At 43.2% G+C, this 18,693-nt stretch overlaps 2 protein-coding genes across 9 annotated transcripts in view; both read right to left on the bottom strand.

The window, feature by feature from the left end:
- ARHGEF9 (Cdc42 guanine nucleotide exchange factor 9) overlaps window positions 1-18,693 on the bottom strand; it is a 249,611-nt gene that overhangs the window by 106,470 nt on the left and 124,448 nt on the right. The window contains exons 1-2 of one of the 8 annotated variants that reach the window (XM_083595804.1): window positions 15,994-16,032; window positions 11,433-11,494 (exon numbers count right to left, since the gene is read on the bottom strand). The exons of 3 other annotated variants lie outside the window; for them this stretch is intronic. In XM_083595804.1, coding sequence (XP_083451930.1) covers window positions 11,433-11,462 — 30 coding nt within the window. In that variant the 5' untranslated portion in view covers window positions 11,463-11,494; window positions 15,994-16,032. Of the gene's footprint in view, window positions 1-8,219; window positions 8,328-11,432; window positions 11,495-15,982; window positions 16,306-18,693 lie in introns of those variants that run through there. 4 more of the 8 variants (XM_083595802.1, XM_083595803.1, XM_083595807.1 and 1 more) reach the window with 4 other exon arrangements.
- LOC310754341 (uncharacterized protein) lies at window positions 16,311-16,490 on the bottom strand (the record flags this gene model as incomplete). The annotated part of the gene is made up of 1 exon (XM_083596201.1): window positions 16,311-16,490. One exon carries the CDS (start codon window positions 16,488-16,490, stop codon window positions 16,311-16,313), a length of 180 nt encoding a protein of 59 aa, XP_083452327.1.

Here is an 18,693-nt window from a genome sequence, read left to right as displayed (position 1 = left end):
ATTGTAAAGGTAAAGGGACCCCAGACCATTAGGTCCAGTCGTGACTGACTCTGGGGTTGCGACGCTCGCTTTATTGGCCGAGGGAGCCGGCGTCCAGCTTCCGGGTCATGTGGCCAGCATGACTAAGCCGCTTCCGGTGAACCAGAGCAGCACACGGAAACGCCATTTACCTTCCCGCCGGAGCGGTACCTAATTATCTACTTGCACTTTGACGTGCTTTCGAACTGCTTGGTTGGCAGGAGCAGGGACCGAGCAATGGGAGCTCACCCCGTCGCGGGGATTCAAACTGCCGACCTTGTGATCGGCAAGTCCTAGGCTCTGTGGTTTAACCCACAGCGGCACCCACGTCGTTTGACATTAATTATCAGATCATTTTCATTAAGGGGAAGCATAAAAATAGTTTGAAGAACTAGCAAATTACACTGTGGGTATAACTTGCTGCTACTCTACTTGCCCCACCACTGCTTGCTGCTTGCCCTACCCCAGAGACAGGGAACCAGATGTTGGTGGTCTTTTAAAACTCCTCTCTGACTACTGCCCATGCTGGTTGGGGTTCATGGGAGTTTGTGAACCCAACAATGCCTGGAGGGCCATGAGTTCCCCAGCCCTGATCTACTCCTGAACCATCTCTTCTGGCTCATCCAAGTCCTGTCTGCTACCCAAGATCCTCTTGGCTGGAGAAGCAACAACTTTAACTGTGTGCAGTGACATAGCATGGGTTGCCAGTGCCGGGGGCTATGCAGAAGGTAGGAAACGGAGCATGCATGTACATTCAACTGCCTCACAGCGTCTGAGTCACCCAGGAGATCACAGCCACAGAGATAAGAACTGGATTTGTCTGGAGAGGTGGCTTCCTGGTTCGCATGGAGAAGCAGCTTTGCGCCTGGAGCAATCGCCTCTGTGCCCCCCCCCCCAGCACTACGCCATCGACGATGTGACATTCTGCATGCAAAGCATGTATCTAGCTCTTGAATCATAACCACTGATTCGTAGGAAGTTACCTTATGCCGAGTCAAACCACCTAGCCCAGTAATGTCTGCTTGGGGGACATTTTTTGCTTCTGCTATCTGAGATCACATTCTGAATGGAGACATCAAGGGTCTCCTAAACACACAACACAGGCTCTGCCCTTTCCCAAAACACTTTCTTAAAAGCTTTATTTCCTTATTTATAATTTGTGTTCTGCTTTTCATTCGAAAATAAATCCCAGAGCAAGTGGCAACAAACATGAAACAACCCCCCCCCCCAACAACTACAGTGGTACCTCGGGTTACAGATGCTTCAGGTTACAGACTCTGCTAACCCAGAAATCGTACCTCGGGTTAAGAACTTTGCTTCAGGATGAGAACAGAAATTGCACGGCGGTGGCAGCGGGAGGCCCCATTAGCTAAAGTGGTGCTTCACGTTGAGAGCAGTTTCAGGTTAAGAACGGACCACCAGAATTAATTAAGTTCTTAACCCGAGGTACCACTGTACCAAGAAACCATCTATATGCAAAAATGGCAAAATATGCATGTGTTAGAGGGGGCCAACCAGTTCTACCTTCCTGGGTGAATCAAAGCAGAGTTCCTGGTTCCAAAGAGGCTTTCAAGCCATTCAAGCACACAATTCTGCTTCAAACGTTCATGCCAAACCTGAAAAGGTCAGGAGTAGGGGGATGAGCAACTTTTCTTTAAAAAAATTTAGAAGTTCTTTTTATAAAAAAAAAAGATAATGTCCGTTAATTTTAAGAACAATACAGTGGTGCTTCGGGTTACAGACGCTTCAGGTTACATACGCTTCAGGTTACAGACTCCGCTAACCCAGAAATAGTACCTCGGGTTAAGAACTTTGCTTCAGGATAAGAACAGAAATCATGTGATGGCGACACGGCAGACCCCATTAGCTAAAGTGGTATCTCAGGTTAAGAACAGTTTCAGGTTAAGAACAGATCTCCAGAACGAATTAAGTTCTTAACCTGAGGTACCACTGTATACAGAAGACACCCATGGTAGAGACCTATTCATTCACCAGGAAAACCTTTTTGGAACGGAAATGTCTCCAACTGTTTTCGGAAACTGCAGTTAGGGGCACTTGACATATCTCAACAGGAATACTATTCCACAGAATGTGGCACCTACAATAATAGTCCTGGTCCAAGTTACTGTAAAGCAGGCTTCAGATAATCTTTGTAATTTGCAGGTGTAGCTCTCCTATAGAACACAGTGACCTAGTGGGTATAAAAGAGGTAAGGCCATCTTTCCTTTCCTGGTTGTGGGTTTCTCAAAGGCATCTGGCCACATGTGGAAACAGAACATTGGGCTAGAACTGATTTTCGGTCTGATCCACCAAGGCTTTTTAAAATGCCCCATCACTATTTCCCACATACCCTCCAACATTCCTCAGATGAAAATAGGGACATCCTATTCTACATCAGTATGCAGCTGTGGCATGTGTTTCGCTTCCTCCCCTTGCTGCTGCTGCTGCTGCTCCCCGACTTGACCAAACGGGGCACCTCGCGCAAAGATGATGGTAGGAACTCACTGCATTGAGCAGGGTTTCCCAAACTTGGGTTTACAGCTGTTTTTGGACTACAGTTCCCATCATCCCTGATCACTGGTGCTGCTAGCTACAGATGATGCAAGCTGTAATCCAGTAATAGCTGGAGACCCAAGTTTGGGAAACATGGGTATTGTTGTTGTTGTTTTGTTGTTTAGTCGTGTCTGACTCTTCGTGACCCCATGGACCAGAGCACGCCAGGCAGAGTTATGAAAAGTTAAAAGGTGCACCAAATTCCCTTCCTGTTTTTATTTATACATTTTATCTTGCACCACACGCAGGGGGAGGGGGACCTACCCATAGAAAAAAACAATGTGCATACCAGCTGCGTGCCCATCTCACGAAACAGAAGCAGAAGGACAAGTAACCAGTCTCTTTTTAAAAAACCAAAACTTATGCTTATTTGAAAAGGTTTGCAGCTGGAGCATAAATATTTTTTAATAGCACATGGAAAGGGAAACGACTCAAGATAACTGAGGCTTGCAAGCCCCAATGCAAAGTTATATGCTGTTTACACGTCCCTCTCCTCCAACTGGAAGTGAGACTTATTGAGTGGGTGGGGAAGAGGGAGGCGTAGATCTAAGAAATGTGTTTGAGGGACACACAGATATGAACTTCTGGTAATAGACTGAAATGCTTTACTGAAGGGAAGGTCCCTTGGAAATTTGAGACCAGTGACACTGTGAGAAGCTGTGGTGGCTAGAGGGTTTTCAGGGACAGTCCCGGCATTTTCAAAGCACCTGGAGGGTATGAAATCATGGGTGCCATTAACAACAACAACCCTATCACTAAAAACAGGCCAAGAAGTTTCCAAAAGTTAATGGCATGGATCAAGGCCTCTATTAGTCATACATGCAACAATCAGTGACCTGCATTTGGACTAGAATGTGCACCCAGATATACAGCCAGTTCAATGGGACTTCAAGGAGCACTGCAAGGCAGAAGCAGATCTCATCCCACCTCAGCACCATGTGGCAAAACCTGCTGCTTGAAAATCTCTCCTTTGTTGGATTGGGGGCAATATCTTTCTAATTCAAATGCAAATTTTCCTCCAATATATTTTCTCATTTCAAAGTTTGCTTCCTCCAAAGACTTTTCTTCCTTGCTGCCCCTATTCATTTGGAACTCAGAAACAACTTGCTGGGTAGTGCAGAGTTGCTACGTTAAGCTACTTGGCAGGTGGGTTGATGTTGTTTACTGGGAGGAGGAGCGTTGCATGCTAGCTGGTGCAATTTAAATGCATTGGCAAGAGTGCCAGATTCTTTAGCTGTGATCCCTGCATTGCAGGGGGTTGGGCCAGATGACCCTTAGGGTCCCTTCCAGATCTATAGTTCTATGATTCTACGATTTGCACTACAAATCCTCACCACCTCCCCCCCCCCCTCCTGGTAAGCAGAAATGACCCAGTTGTTGGGAGGAGTGTGGCTCTGCCTTGCATGACAAGCTGCTTCTGTTGGAACTGTCTTTCAGATCACCTGCCTGATCGTGTTCCTTCAGAACATTCCCCCAAACCCAACTTTGGTATAACTTCCTTGTTCCAAGTCCTACTGCAGCTAACCCTAAGCACATATAACTGCCGTGTGCATTCAATTCCTTTCCTTGCAAGTTCATCAGGGCAGGGACCTATCCTATTGTACTCGGTAAAGTGCTATGCACACTGATGGTGCTATGTAAATAAGTAAATATGCTTGCAAAAATGCTCACACCTAATATTTATATTTAAACCAGGGATAGGGAACTCCCACTGCATGGCCAGATTTCATCAGGCCCTCTTGGTCCCCTCCCACTCAGCAGCTGTTCAGCAAGGACTTTAATGTTGTGCAAAAAGAGCAACTGCTGCTCCTTCATCTGCTAGAAAATCGAAGCAGAGGGGAAATGTCTTAGCAGAGACAGGTAGAATTATGTTCCTTGCAAAAATGCAAATGTTGTCCATGAATTTTGCAACTGCATGAATGGAATTTTTAGGGTGCAATTGCATTTGAAGGTTGAGGCTTTAATAGCTGTAAGGCAGTTGAGCTGTGCACCTTATTTTGCATACTTCTTCTGGAATTTGTGAGTTATTTTTGCCTTCTGCACATTCAGAACACATAAAGAATGTTGGAGAGCTTGTTTCTTTCTCTCTTTTTTTACAAACATTGGTTTTTTAAATTGTCCATGGAGAAAATTGAAGGCACAATTTTAGTGGAGTTAGTAAGAGTTCAATATATGCTTCAGTTTGAATGGAGAGAGTGTGTGTGTGGCACGTGCATGTGTACAGATGTTTATCTAGCCCTATCCATGTTTGGATCTGGCTCTACTCAATAACTTGTTACTGGTTAATGAATCCCTCAGCTTAAAAAGTACTCCCCATTCCTGATTTAGAGCTGTTCTGAAGTGCCCAGAAAGAACTTGTCAGACACTGACAGAAACACTAACAACAACACATTAAGGGAGGTGATACTATCCCCTTGTTGCAAAAGTGGGGAGGGGAAAACATCAGTCTGCCTCAGGCCTCTTGTCAATTTCATGGCTCAGGAGAGGACTTGAACCAAGGAATTCCTGGCTCACAGCCCACACTCTTAACCAATCTATCAGAGCATCTGATAGCCACAACTGGTGCTTTTTTCATATATATACATACATATATAGATATATATATGGGTACTCTCATTTACCTACTCATATTGAAATACTGTCCCTCAATGAGGCCAAACTTAGATTCACAAAATGTTTAGGGGTATGCGTCCCCATGTGTCCCCCCAGAAAAAAAACCCACTGGCCACAACCCTTGCAATGTGAATCAAACTACACTGATATCAGGGCACTAGATTCAGCATGAATTTCCACTTCCCTCATGCATTTTGAGGACCAGACAATGCAATGAAGACAGAATAATAACTTGCATTTACTCATAAGTTATCACTGCTAACTGCAAAGGGAAGGGTCAATACTGTAGCTATTAATGGCTCGATGATTATTTATCTCTCTCTTTTGCGAAGGCTGTGTGCAGACTTTGGTAAACGGGCTCCCTAGAAAGAGAAAGGGCGTGCAACCAAGAATCTTTCAGGCTGCCCCAAACTTCTGATATGTGAAGAGGAAGCACAGAGCAACAGTTGTGATGGGAGCAACACTGTGGCCCCAGCAAATTTGTGGCTACACTCTGGGGCTTAGCCGTGAGTGTTGCCTTGAAATGCTTTGCTTGTGCGTCATGAACCACAGACTGTCCGAGCTGCATACTTGCAGGCATCAAATAATTCATCATCATCATCATCATCATCGTTACCACCCCCATATTAGAACAGTAACAATTGTGAAAAACACAGGCATCTAAATATTGCTTGGCAAATAAATACTGATTGGTGGGACCGAATGAGACAAAGCCCAGAAAAATTAACATGGAAAAATCTAGTCTATAAGAATTATTGAAATAATCCTCTTAGGAGCAAATCTTCAATCTTGTTCACATAGCAGGGGCACTTGATATGTCAAAACCATTTCTGTGTGCGTAGCTCAGAATACAAGTGTAGCTGCTTAGCAGCATACCTTAAAAAGAAATTTAAAAATCTGGGGTGACAAGCGATTTATTTCTTGAATTTGTATGTCACATTAGTGGCAACAGAGCCCTGAGCCAGCTCCACATTGTATCTAGCATTCTTGTTCAGTCCTAAAGCCAATGTCCCACTTTACCTTACACCCACTGAAAACAAATTAACATGTACAAATAAAACTAGGGACATGTATGTGGCTCCCTCCAGACTCACTAACAAGAACGTATCCTTCTCTCGCCTTCCATACCATGAATTCTCCTTCCCCTTCCATAGTTGACTGTGGTTTAGCGATACATTAGCACTGAGTCAAACCATACTTAATGCATATTGTGGTTAAGTAAACCATGGTTTACTCAGAAACCACGGACTGAAGTGAAGTATAAGCATGTGTTTGCCAAATCTGATTAAGAAGAAACCATGGTTAAAATTAACTATGGATACCTTGAGTGCACAGTGTTACACCAGAGATTAAAACTAAGAAGCAAAGGGAAGGGGGTTTTATGTGAGAGAGAAAGAAGAAGTGCAGAGTGCAAGGTCTCAAGGCTGGCTCCCAATTTACAAAACATAGTTCGCAGGGAGTCAGCAGGGAGTCTGGGCTAGGAATGGAAGAATCTATCAATTTCAGATTCTCATTTTTCCAGTCTTAAATTCAGTTTACCCATTTTCTGCTTCTGTTTATGATTGGAGAAGAGGGAATCATAAACAAAAATTCATGTGCATTTTCATGCACACTCCTCCTGATATAAACACTTTTGTACACAATTCTGCCTATGTACATTTTTGCAAGCCTTTTCCTCTAATGCATTTTTCAGTGTCACTTCCACTAATATACACGCCTGCTCACACATCTCCCTAATATATGCAATTTTGTATACATTGTTTTAATTGACAAATTGCATCATAAAATTCTGATATGCACAAATTTCAAAGGACAGCTGTGTTGTTTTTCATGTCTTGGTTTGCAAAGTGCAAACTAGGTCAGTTTGTATTAAAACGCAAACCAAAACTAATTCCTCTCCGATCCCCATACTGGGCCTAAGATAGCTCATTGCATAGTCCATGCAATTGTAATAACCCTATTATTGTTGCTCATAAAGAAGTTCTGTGTGTGTTTTAATCTCATTCCTTTCCAGCAGGCAAATTCTCTCCTGAAGTCTTGGTGACACCATCAGAATCATTTTCACAGCTGCCTGTTAGGTGGCCCACAAAACAAAGGACATTGTGCATTCAAGGACTTGGAGCCAAAGGAAAGGAGTCATTGAACAGCAGGCACCTGCCTTCCACAGGGAACCAAAAAGATGCTCATGTAAATATATCAGAGTTATCACAACAGAAAACCCAGAAAAATAGAGATTTCTAGATTTGCTGTTGTTCAGCAGTGAGCATCCGAAAGATTACCAGAAGCATAGCTCAGTGAGAAATGCCTTCCAGGTCAGCGACAAATGGCATAATAATGTACTATGAATAACATGTCATTTTAAAAAGATCAGCATTGAGAGCCTGCTCTTAGTCTCTTCCTGAAATATAACAGCAAATACAGCCTAGTCTTTTATTTACGTATTTATATTTATAAATAAATTATAAACTATCTTTTGGCCCTCAAACGGAACCGCAGAAGCGTTTACAATAAATACCTTAATACAATAAAGGTGAAGGGTAAGAACATTGTAAAGAGCATTGGATTCTTTAAAAACTTCCTTTAAAAACAGCACCAAACGAGGACTAAACAACACTAGAGAAAAGCAGAACAACACTTATATTCCGATGAGGTGCTGCCTTTCACACTCAGATATATAAAGCAGAATTCTTTCATTCACTACTACAGAGAAGCATCCACCTCTGGGGAGACCAGCACAGTTTGTTCAAGATTAAACAGCAAACTCGTTCATCAAATTATGAGCACAGAACGACAGTGCCCACACTTTCCGTTACATAAGGAATTTATGGTGATTTGTTTTTATTTATTATTTTTGCAAAGCAATAGCATTTCCCCTAGTAAGTCAGCGCTGTTAGGACATGTAGGAAAATGCATTTGCTGGCCTAAGTCAGATGCCAGAGGAATCTCTAGCAGGTTTATTGTGATCCTGAGGAATGCTGAAACAAGGAGAATCTTAGTTATAAGCATTGCTATGAGAATTAAGAAGTCCTGCTCACCTTAATCCCGAATATTCTCTTCATACCAGCTCAGACAGAGGAAGGCTACCTCCCAAATTTTCAACACTGTGCAGAGCAGTCTCTTCGGTCCTTGTCTGCCCAAATACTGACCAGGATCAAATGCAGCTTAATCTGAGAGCTTTGGTAGCCTTACAGCTAAAGTGAAAACAGGGCTGTGGCTGACCCCTTTTAAGTAAGGAAAAAAGAGCCCAGCTGGAGGACACATTCTCATATTTTTGGTTGAGTACTGAACCTAAACTATTACAGACAGGAATCAGTAAAGCTTAATGGTTTTTCTTGAGACGCTCCACCTTTTATGTTAATGAATATCTAAGTCTCTTGACTAGTCAACAACATTTCACAAAAAACACACCCTGAATTCAAACACACTAATAATGTTCCAAAAATATCTGCTCAGTGGTGGAAGGTGCTCCCTGCACATATTTCATGCACATAAATTTCCTGGATCTTGGTTTTTTTTTATATCCTGGAAACACCACTTTAAAAAAGCAGGAGGGAAGGCTAAATTTGAGGTATCCTAGATAAGACTAGAAATGGATGAGCCCGGATACCTAATTATCAGCCTGGTTTCCATGAGACTTCCAAACCAAACATGCTCAGACACATACAGAACAATCCCGTTCATGCTTTCTCAGAAGTAAATCCCGTTGATTTCAAACAGGATTCATTCCCAAATAATGGTGCACAGATTTGCAGTGGAAAAAGAAGGTCAGTTGAGCTGCATTAGTAGCAACCCATCTTATGAAAACAACTGTGATGCAAACAGTGCGTACAACCCAGCTGAAGCCTAAGTTACACATAACTGCAGCTTGTCTGGATCTGTTCCTTCTTACTCTTCCCTTCCCCTTTTTACAAATTCTACTTCTGTCACCATACAGATTGGAATCTCTTTGAGGCAGAGACTCTAAATTTTTCATTATGTCACATTGTCAATCTCCACGCTGTATGGTGACATAACAGCAGTATGCTATTATTAATGGTCATGGCCTGTATCCAGATACCTTGTATTCAAGGTAGACCCTTGGAAATCAATGGACTTGTCAGTCATGACCAACTTAATGCCATTGATTTCCAAGGGTCTATTCTGAGTTCTTAATTGGATACTGTGCTATATCTATATACCGGTGCAGTGGAAACAGACATTACATCCTTCTGAACAACTGGAAGCTGGCTAGCTTGAATGTAGTAAAGTGATGATAATTATTGTATTTACCATGATATACTAGGCCTAGGCCCAACTGCACACTACAGGATAGAGATCTTACATGAAGGTGAGAGCGGGTGAATATGACCCCATATTTATCTAGAAGTGTTTTCTTGGCACCCCATTGCACAAAACCAAGCAAAGTGCAGGTAGTTACAGAAAAAGCTCTTAGGTTCATTTTAGCAACTCCATTAATGCAAACTTTAAATTAATACACAACTCTTCTTTTTTTGCTTTTGTTTCCATCTCACAGCAGACAGTTGAACCATTCATTTTTTAAAAAAAATATTGAAGGCTGCCCTTGAAAGAGAGCCATTCAGTCCAAAACAAGTCAGAAAACTTTTGAAATCTAATTGCAATTTTGCAAATAAAGATGAAACTGCTCTTTGATTCTAGTTTGCAAGGAATTTTGGAAGCTTAAAAAGTTAAGTGTTATCCAAGAAGTAAAACACATACAAATCACAAGTGCCAGATCTACTGTTAGCTGCCTTAAAAAACTTATATATAGAAGCTAGATCTCCTTGGGGCTCAGCTTTGCCAAAAACCCAGCCTTAGAAATGACAAACACTAATCCAGATTTTTGTCAAGTGCCTTAACCACGAATGCGACCTAAATCTCAGTACTTGTATTTAATATAGATTGAGCCTTCTTGCCTCTTGGGCTGCAATTCTGTGTATGCCTACCTAGGAGTAAGCCACATTGAGCATAGCTGGTCCTACTCCTGAGCCAACATGCAGTTGCACTGCACTAATGATAAAGCTGCCTGCTCACCAACGTAACACAAGTCATCAATGAAACGAGGGATTCTCTGTTGGCCTATTTGCTTGCCCTGTGAATGCTAGAGATAATGGTGCTCAATAAAGCAGAAGGCAGTATTATTTTTAGAAATGGGTTGGGGGAGATATATGTTGCAGTACAGCTAGCATGGGAGGATTTAAAAGCAATGGACTCAACATGGAAAAGGAGGAGGGCTAAGAGAAATCCCAGTTGTCTGCGGGTTCTCTAAAATGGAAGATAAAATGCTATTCCCTCCCGACCCCCCCTCTCTAAAAGGAAAGTCAGGTGTCACATGAAATCCGTCTACAGTGCATCGAATGAGACGCGCAAGCCCTCTTCTGGTTTCCTCAGTAGTCTTCCTTCTAAGAGCATCTATTTTTAGGCTGGAGCATATAAATCACTGCAGTTCACACTACGGCACACCATTTCCTTAGAAAGGAATGCTAAAAAAACAGCATTATCTACCTCAACTGATCCTGGCCACCAGCATATTTTAGGCATCTGCATTGCTTTTTAAATGCCATGTGTCATCTAACTGAAGGGTATTTCATCAGGCATCTCTCACAGCCATCCCCCCACTCACCCTACCATAAGAATGTGAGGGCAACCTCCTCACCTCATGGAAGCATTGCTTTGGGTCATCTAACAAAATGAGGCATTGAAGAGGTAGCATAACCTTCCAGTTTTAACAGCTAAAAATAACCACCATAAAACCCATAATCTACTGAATACAACAGGCCATTAGATCAGTCATTCAGCAGAATTACCAGCTATGTTCCAGCAACTGGCAGTGTTTTTAAGTATGCTTTTAATACATCAGCTACATTCATATCCAGTTAATGGAGATGCACATTAATACGGTACCCAATTCAGCTCACAAAAAGAGACACACTGTAAATGCAACATATCAAATCAAAGCCTTTCCGGTGCTTTTTTTTTTTTTTTTTTTGCTCCATATAGAGGCATTGTTCACAATCCATTGCACACACAAGCAAAGTGCAAGCAGAAAGATGCACAAATACACCCATACATGCAGGCAGGCAGGCAGGCAGCATTCACCCAGAGAAATGAAGGAAAGGCATTTTCACTCAACTAGCATTCATTACATTTTTTTAATGGACAGGACAGCACAAGACGAGACAATGAACCATAAACTATGGGTTCTAATAATTTAAAATAAATGGGGGGGTGTTTAAAAAAAGAAAACTTACATTGATTTTTGGCAATTTTCCTTCGGTCATTATACACAGCAGTTGGGCTGTGTACAGAATACCTGATCCAAAGAGAAATATAACCACATTATGAAAAGAGACAGGGACGGAGGAAGAGGAGGAATTAGGTTAGGCATGCAGCTGTTAACAAACGTTAGAAGAAAGCACCTCTCTGCCGGGTTCCCCACTGCCCCCTCCAGTCAGAAAGACTGGGATCCAGTTAAGCTTTCCTGCCACTGTCTGAACTGGGAAAGAAGGGGAAAGCTCCCTAGCTACCCTTGCCCTCCACTGAAGTGGGGAGATGGGCAGGGAAGAGAATAAATAAATAGCTATTCAGCCTCAAATGCTCATGCAAAAAAGGCCAAAACAGCGTCAGAAATATCCAGAGCTCGCCTATTCCCCCTCCCTCTTACTTGACATGTGAAATTCAGAATGAAGGGGGAGAGGGGATGGAGAAGGAGGGAGGGAGGGAAGGAGGGAGGGAGGAGCTGGAAATGAAATAAAGGAGAGTTTGAAGAGAAGAATAAATAAAAACAATTTATCCTATCAGCCTGGAAGGATTCAATGTACTAGCCACCAGGAAACCCCAATGGGTCTGGCATCAGCAGCGGTGGCATGAGAGACTGCCTCCCCCCCCCCAATCCAGAGCATCAGGAGGGAGGGAGGGAGGAGAGATGTGTCAATGCTCCTCTTATCTTGAAAGGATCCTGGAGCTTTAAGGTGGTGAATTACAGATCAGGAGGAAATATGCTTTTTAATTTTTATTTTTAAAAAGTACAGTGGTGCAGGAGTTGCTATGATACAGTCAATAGCTTTATTCTTGGATATTGTAGAAAATAATGCATCTGAGACTTTTATCTATAAAGTACATGTGGTCACAGTTGCTAGGATTTCTCTCTCAGATTTGTCTATGGGGAGGGGAAATGCCACAGTTGGAGGGTTGCTATACATCCAGGAGAGGAACAGTGCTCAAATTATGGGGTAGGGGAAAACATAAGGTGGAGGGGATTGATGAAATACACAAGCCTCACTCCTTGACTATTGTCAACTGTATCCAAATTTTGACACCCCTGGTATCACCTAAAGCTGTAGCTAAGGGAACCTATCATCACAAAAGATCAGAGAGGTGAGATCCCCCTCTGCACCGTCTTGTGGTTTGAATACCAGATGGAGAGGGAGCAACTTTGCAAAATTTGAGGGCTTCTGATGCCATAAAGCAGGATAGCTCAAATTTGCATGACAGGTGGGTGACATATTGTGCAGCAGGTGTATGGAGCACCCATTTCTAGGACCACAAAGCATAACTGAATGCCGTTGCCTACAAAACTGACCTCTATTCTCTCTTATAAAAATAATGACAACTCAACATAGGGTATTTGTGGCTCTCCGGTTGTTGGGACTTCAGTTCCCATCAGCCCAGCCAACATGCCCAATAATCAGGAATTATGGGAGCTGGAGTCCAACAACATTTGGAAGGCACCAGGTTCTCCACCCCTATTCAAAGCTGATAAAATACTCACTCCCTCCTTAAGGCTTATTTTGCCCATCAAGCAAGCCAAGTTACCAAACCCAAAACGCAAAATTGTAGTTGCAGTTTTGTCCGGCACACACTAATGTGTGCGTAAGTCTCGGTGATCTCAGTGGGTCTTTCTTTTAAGTTATATACTATATATGTATATAATCATATAACACTAAAGCAGGAAGGGACCCAACCAACACCCTGCAAACTGGGGTACAAGTAAGTATCATGGGTTGCTGGTTCTTGTTTTGTTTTTAGTACTATATCTGCTCAGCTAATCACAAAGTTCAGCTGCTCTCAGAGTTCTCTGCCAACTCCAGGCAAACACACTACCAGTAGGCAGAGTATTAAGAATGTGGCTGTTTTCAAAATGTATCTTTAAAACATATGCAACAAGCATTTACTAATAATTATTCTGCAATCCTAGGCAGCTTTACCTGTGAATCAGTTCCATTAGACTCATTAAGTCTTTTACAGTAAGCAATATTGAATTAAGGCTTTTAACGTCTTAAATCCACCCCCAATTTTAACCCACTTCAAGTTTCCTATCTCCACCCCCCACCCTTAAACTCTAGGTGACATGACATAATGTCTGAATCTGGCATCCACTGTTCTTTATGTGTGGGGTGGGGTGAGGTGGGGTGGGGGAGAGATCTGATTCTGAATTGCAGAATTCCTGACAAAATTTAGAATTCAGGCATCTGTTGCTCTGGCAAGGAGTATCAGCATCAGCAAAATAATATGCCTGTTGCTATAAACTAACAGGCACCCCCAAATTAAAGCATCTAAAGGTACTTCAAGCTTGATTAAATGCACCTCCAAAATAATGAATAAATAAAAAGCACCAGTGATGTAATCAAAATGAGTCATGAGAGCCATGCCAAAAGAAAACAGATCCTTTGCATACTAAGTGTTCACACATCCATATGCACACACATGCATAGAGCAAACTGCCAACATCTGGACATGGAGAAATCTGATTCATCCAGGTGGTGGAATCTGACAGTTGCCAAGTGCTGCCTGTAGTTATTTGTTTTGGCTAAACTGAACATCAGAGAAATAAGCAGCATTCTGAGATGCTAATAAAATCCATGTATCTTATATCTTCCTCATTCCGCCCCCCCCCCCCCAGTTCCACCATTCAGGCTTCATGCCAGATGAATGAATGAAAGATATTAACTTCATTATAACAATCTCTTGTTTCCTGGAAAGAGGCATTGGATAAGAAAAGAGAACCCTGCTAAATGCTGCTGTGTTAAGGGGACACCAACTTGTGTGTCTAAATACTCAGGGAGGGAAATATTCCAAGCCAAATTGTCTCACTGAATATTTATTTTATTTTTAAAGACCACCCACCCAAACTTGAATGCAATAACACCTGTTCCTTCTCTTAAAGCTACAAGTAAGAGAGAAGGGAAGAAATCAGGAAAGCTGGAAATCCAAGCAATAGGTTATGAATAAAAAGCGATATCACAATATATTTCTATATTAGCACTTGTTGTGAATGTCAGTGAATTTTCTATTCCTAAATTTGCCAAATCAACCATAGGTAACGAGAATCACTCAGTGTTCCCACCCAATTTTATTCTCTTTTTCTCTGTGATTTTATCAACTTGGTCACGTTTTAGTTATTTTCAAACACCAGCACTTCTACCTTTGTAAAATTATGTGCCGGTGTTTTAATTCATTTCAGACACCAGCACTTACACTTACACACACACACACACACACACACGGCAATGGATGGACATGATGTAAGCAAATAGAACAAGATAAAATTGCCTGTGCCGTTTCTTCCTGGAAATTAATAAATAAAGAGCAGGGAAGACTGCAATCAACCATACCCTTTCTATATATATCGCAGCTTCAGAAGACATATGACACAAAGGTACATTTTGTACCACTTTGACTTTGTTTCATCATACCTGCATCCCTCATACCTCCCCCCCGCCCCGCCATGCAAAGCTATCTCTCATGGAACAATTTCATTTTCTTTTTAGGAAGACACCTCTTTGCCAGAGTCTCATAAAACATAATTTAGCACTTCATTCTCAAGGAAATCAATGTGAATTAAGTCACCCTAAGCGACCCATATTTGAATCTTGTTATCTAAGTGGTGCATAAAGCTTTTTTCCCCCCTCTCCCCTCCCTACCCCCACTCCCCCATCCACCTTGACAGACCAAGTCACTGTGAAAACATGGCTTCAAAAAGAAAAAAAGGGGGGAAGCATGCTTTAAAAGGAAACAAAACACCTCTTCTATTTGCTTCGCCAGTCTGCAAAGATGGGAAGCACACTAATAGCCGAAGCCCAGCTGGTTGTGCTTCTAGTGGGCTGAATGGAGCAGCTGTGAATAAGCAGTGTAAAAGCAGATCTGAAAGGGTTGAAACGGGGGCCAGAAGGTCTGAGGATTCAAATCACACTTCCAAGGCAACCAAATAAAATAAACCTCTCCCCCACACACTCTTATTTCCCAATAGCTGACTAAAGCTTTCAATGGCATTCCTTTCCTCTCAAACCTCTTAAATATATATCAGGAAAATGCAAAGCTGAATGGGCACTCTCTCCAGCCCTGCAATCTCCTTTGCAAAGGCATTTGATTCCCACTTACTTGGCACAAAGCAAGCCTTATTTTGGTATTAAGCCAAAGCATTCCAGTGCCCTTTTTCCGCTTTAAGAAGTAATAATAAATGTACATGCACACACTATGTAAAAACTAGCAGTGCATCCATTGCTCATTATTATGATGCAAACCCACATTTCACTTTGAAATATTTATCTCCCACTGATCCTTTGCAAACAACAAGAAATATAAGCAGGAATTAATTCAGTATAGACAGAGATATGGAGCTATAGCAGCACTCTGTGTCTACCTAGATAGGTAGGCACAGAGACATTGGCTTAGTGTGTGTGTATATATATCTGTATATCTATAGCCATCAATATAGAATTAACTGGGCATTAAGCAGATACACTTACAGGCATACTTAATAGACAAGACACGACAAAAGATTTAGGGAGAGATAATATACCAACGTCATACAGATCACAGCGAGGCCATGTTGATTCTCAAAGCTGCTCTCCCCCCTCAGTAAGGAAATTCCTTTCTCTCTCTCTCTTTTATGTGTGTGTAATCTCTCCCTTTCTCTCTGGATGGATTTTGTTTGTTAATTTGGAAACTTGGGATTTTTGTTTTGTTTTGTTTTGAGTTTTGCTAGTGGTATGCTGCCGCCGCCTCCTTCGCTGCCACCATCACCAACTCAGGAGCAAAAAATAAAAGGAAAAAGGGGGGGAGGAGAAAGGGGGAAGAGAGAGAGAGAGATCAAAAAAGGAAGGAAAAAAACACACTCCAGAGTCCATTCAACGGGTGCCCAAGAAGAACATGAGGACGACATTGACCAGCAGGAGCACCACGATGACAGCGAACACCACCACCGTCTGAACATCCAAGGTCATGGTGCAGTGCAGAACACTGTAGTGCTCCAGATGTGGAGCTTGGAGGCTTGGAGCTGTCAACCTCTGCTCTGTGAGACTGTCCATACATCCACCATGCTATAGGAGAGGAGGAGGCAAGGGAAAGGCACCGCTTCTCTAGCTCTCTGGCTCCCTCTTTTATCCGCTGGCTCTCTCCGCTTGCGGTTTTTTTTAGGGTGGCTGGTTTGGAGGATGATGTGGTGGTGGTGGTAGAGGCTCTGTTGGGTCTGCCTGCTTGTGTGTGTGTTTGTGTGGAGGGGAGGGGGAGAGCGTGCACGCGCCTGTTGCTTTGTATATTCCTCTCTCTCTTTCTCTCTCTCTCTCTCTCTCTCTCTCTCTCTCCCTCTCTCTCTCTCTCTCAGCCCCTGCTGGAACCTGCGATGCAAAACAGCAGCAGTATCGCCAACTAGTTGAGCGCTGGAGAAGATGCACAAGGAAGGGAGCAGGAAGGGAAGGAGCCACAGAAGAGGGAGGGGAGTCTCCTCAATGCTTTCTTTCTTTTTTTCTTTCTTCGCTTGAGATTGCAGGATGCTGTTGCTGCTGCTGCTGCTGCTGCTGCTGACTCCCGCAAAGGTCCTTCTCCCCCAGGAGCTTGCGTGTGTGTGTGGCTTCGGCTCTTGGGTAGGGTGGGGGAGCTGCCTTTGCCCGCTCAGTTCGCCAAGGCAGCGCCGAGCAGCAGAAGCCTGGCCGCGCTGGAGGGCTCTTCAAGCCGCCGCCGCCGCCGCCACTCCTGCTGCTGCTGCCGCATCTCTCGTCGCGAGGCGGACCCCCTTCGCATACGAATCAATTGCCAGGAGCCAGGCGGGCGGGCGGAGGAGAGGCGGCGCTGTCACTCAGTGGCAAGGAAGAGAAGGAAAGGGTAAAAGGAGGAGGAGGAGGAGGAAAAACTGGAGAGGAGCAAAAGCTCCAAGCACGGAAAAGCAAAATCCAATCTCCTTCTCCTTCCTTGTTCCTGCAGAAGTTCCTTCTTCTTCCCTTTCTTCTTCCTCCTTCCTATTTCTCCTTTCATCCCCCCTTTCCCCCCTTCTTTCTTTCTTCAGACTTCCCTTCCCCCTTCCTTCCATTCCTTCCTCTTCCTTCCTTCCTTCTCCCTTTCCCCGCCCCACATTTCCTCCTTCCTTCCGCTCTTTCTTTTCCTCCTGACCTCCCTTTGTTCCGCAAGGGAAGGAGGCGGCAGTGACTTAGGAGCAAAAGAAGAAAAAGGTATTGGATGCTATATCTGGCGGGGTAGCTCCAAGTGGTCCAACATCTAAATTCCAGCGGGGCCGGAGGTGGGGAAGACAACCAGGTGCCTCCGGATTCCGGAAACCTCACATGCAACAGTGTGCTCCCATTACTATTCCCGCATCCCAGCGGCTTGTGTTCAGAGATAGGCATCCTCTGAATACAGAAGTACCACTTAGCTATCCTGGATACCAATAGTCACTGACAGGATGTCCCTCTATGAAAAAGCTTATTCTTTTTAAAGACTTGCATCATCATCATCATTCAGTTTTGGGTGCTCCACTTTCAACTTAGCCAGCCAGGCCCTTTCCCAGCATACTCCATTCAATTATGGTGAAAAAAGTGGCATCACATGTCCAGGCCTTCCGCTTCCTCCCAACACCCACCCCAGCATAATGGCAGCTGCATTTTACACCAGTTTCCAAGTCACTTCTCGAAGTAGCCCCATGTAAAGTGCATTTATCCAAAACTCTGGTCTTAACACAACCACAAAGGTGCCACAAGAAATACAGGCATTCACTATTCAGAGGCTCCTGGGAAGGATTTTCCCCCTGAGACCCTCCACTGCATCTTTGCATGAGACATTGCTGAGGGTTCCCCTCCTTTCTTACAGCCTTAGTCAGGGATAGGTAATTCTGCCTGGTGAATTGCTATTATGGCTCAATCACAACTTCACAGCAATCTTAATTGTTGAATGTTTCTATCAATTTCTGCCTGCATTAAAACATTTGTGGTCGTTATTAGGTTCATCTATTTGGCAATTAATTGGAACAATTAAATATAATGGTAATTTGTTTTGCTTTTGATGCTTTTAAAGGCAAATGTTTCATGACATTGTACTGATATATTGTTAACCGCCTCGGAACCCACTCAGTGAAAGAAAGATGGAGTAGATGTGTTGAAATAACTAACTGAAAGGATGCATTTTGGGAATGAAAGAGTGTTGAAGAGGAATCCGGGGATGGGGTGGGGGTGGGAAGGGGCACTTTTGGAAAATCAAAACAGCCAAAAGGAAAAATATGAAAACTATGCTGTCACAAATGGA

This window comes from Podarcis filfolensis (assembly GCF_964270895.1).
Source record: "Podarcis filfolensis genome assembly, chromosome: Z".
In the NCBI taxonomy this organism is placed as follows: Eukaryota; Metazoa; Chordata; class Lepidosauria; order Squamata; family Lacertidae; genus Podarcis; species Podarcis filfolensis.
Note: the sequence above shows the minus strand (reverse complement) of the source record. Positions and strands in the feature narration are given on the sequence as shown.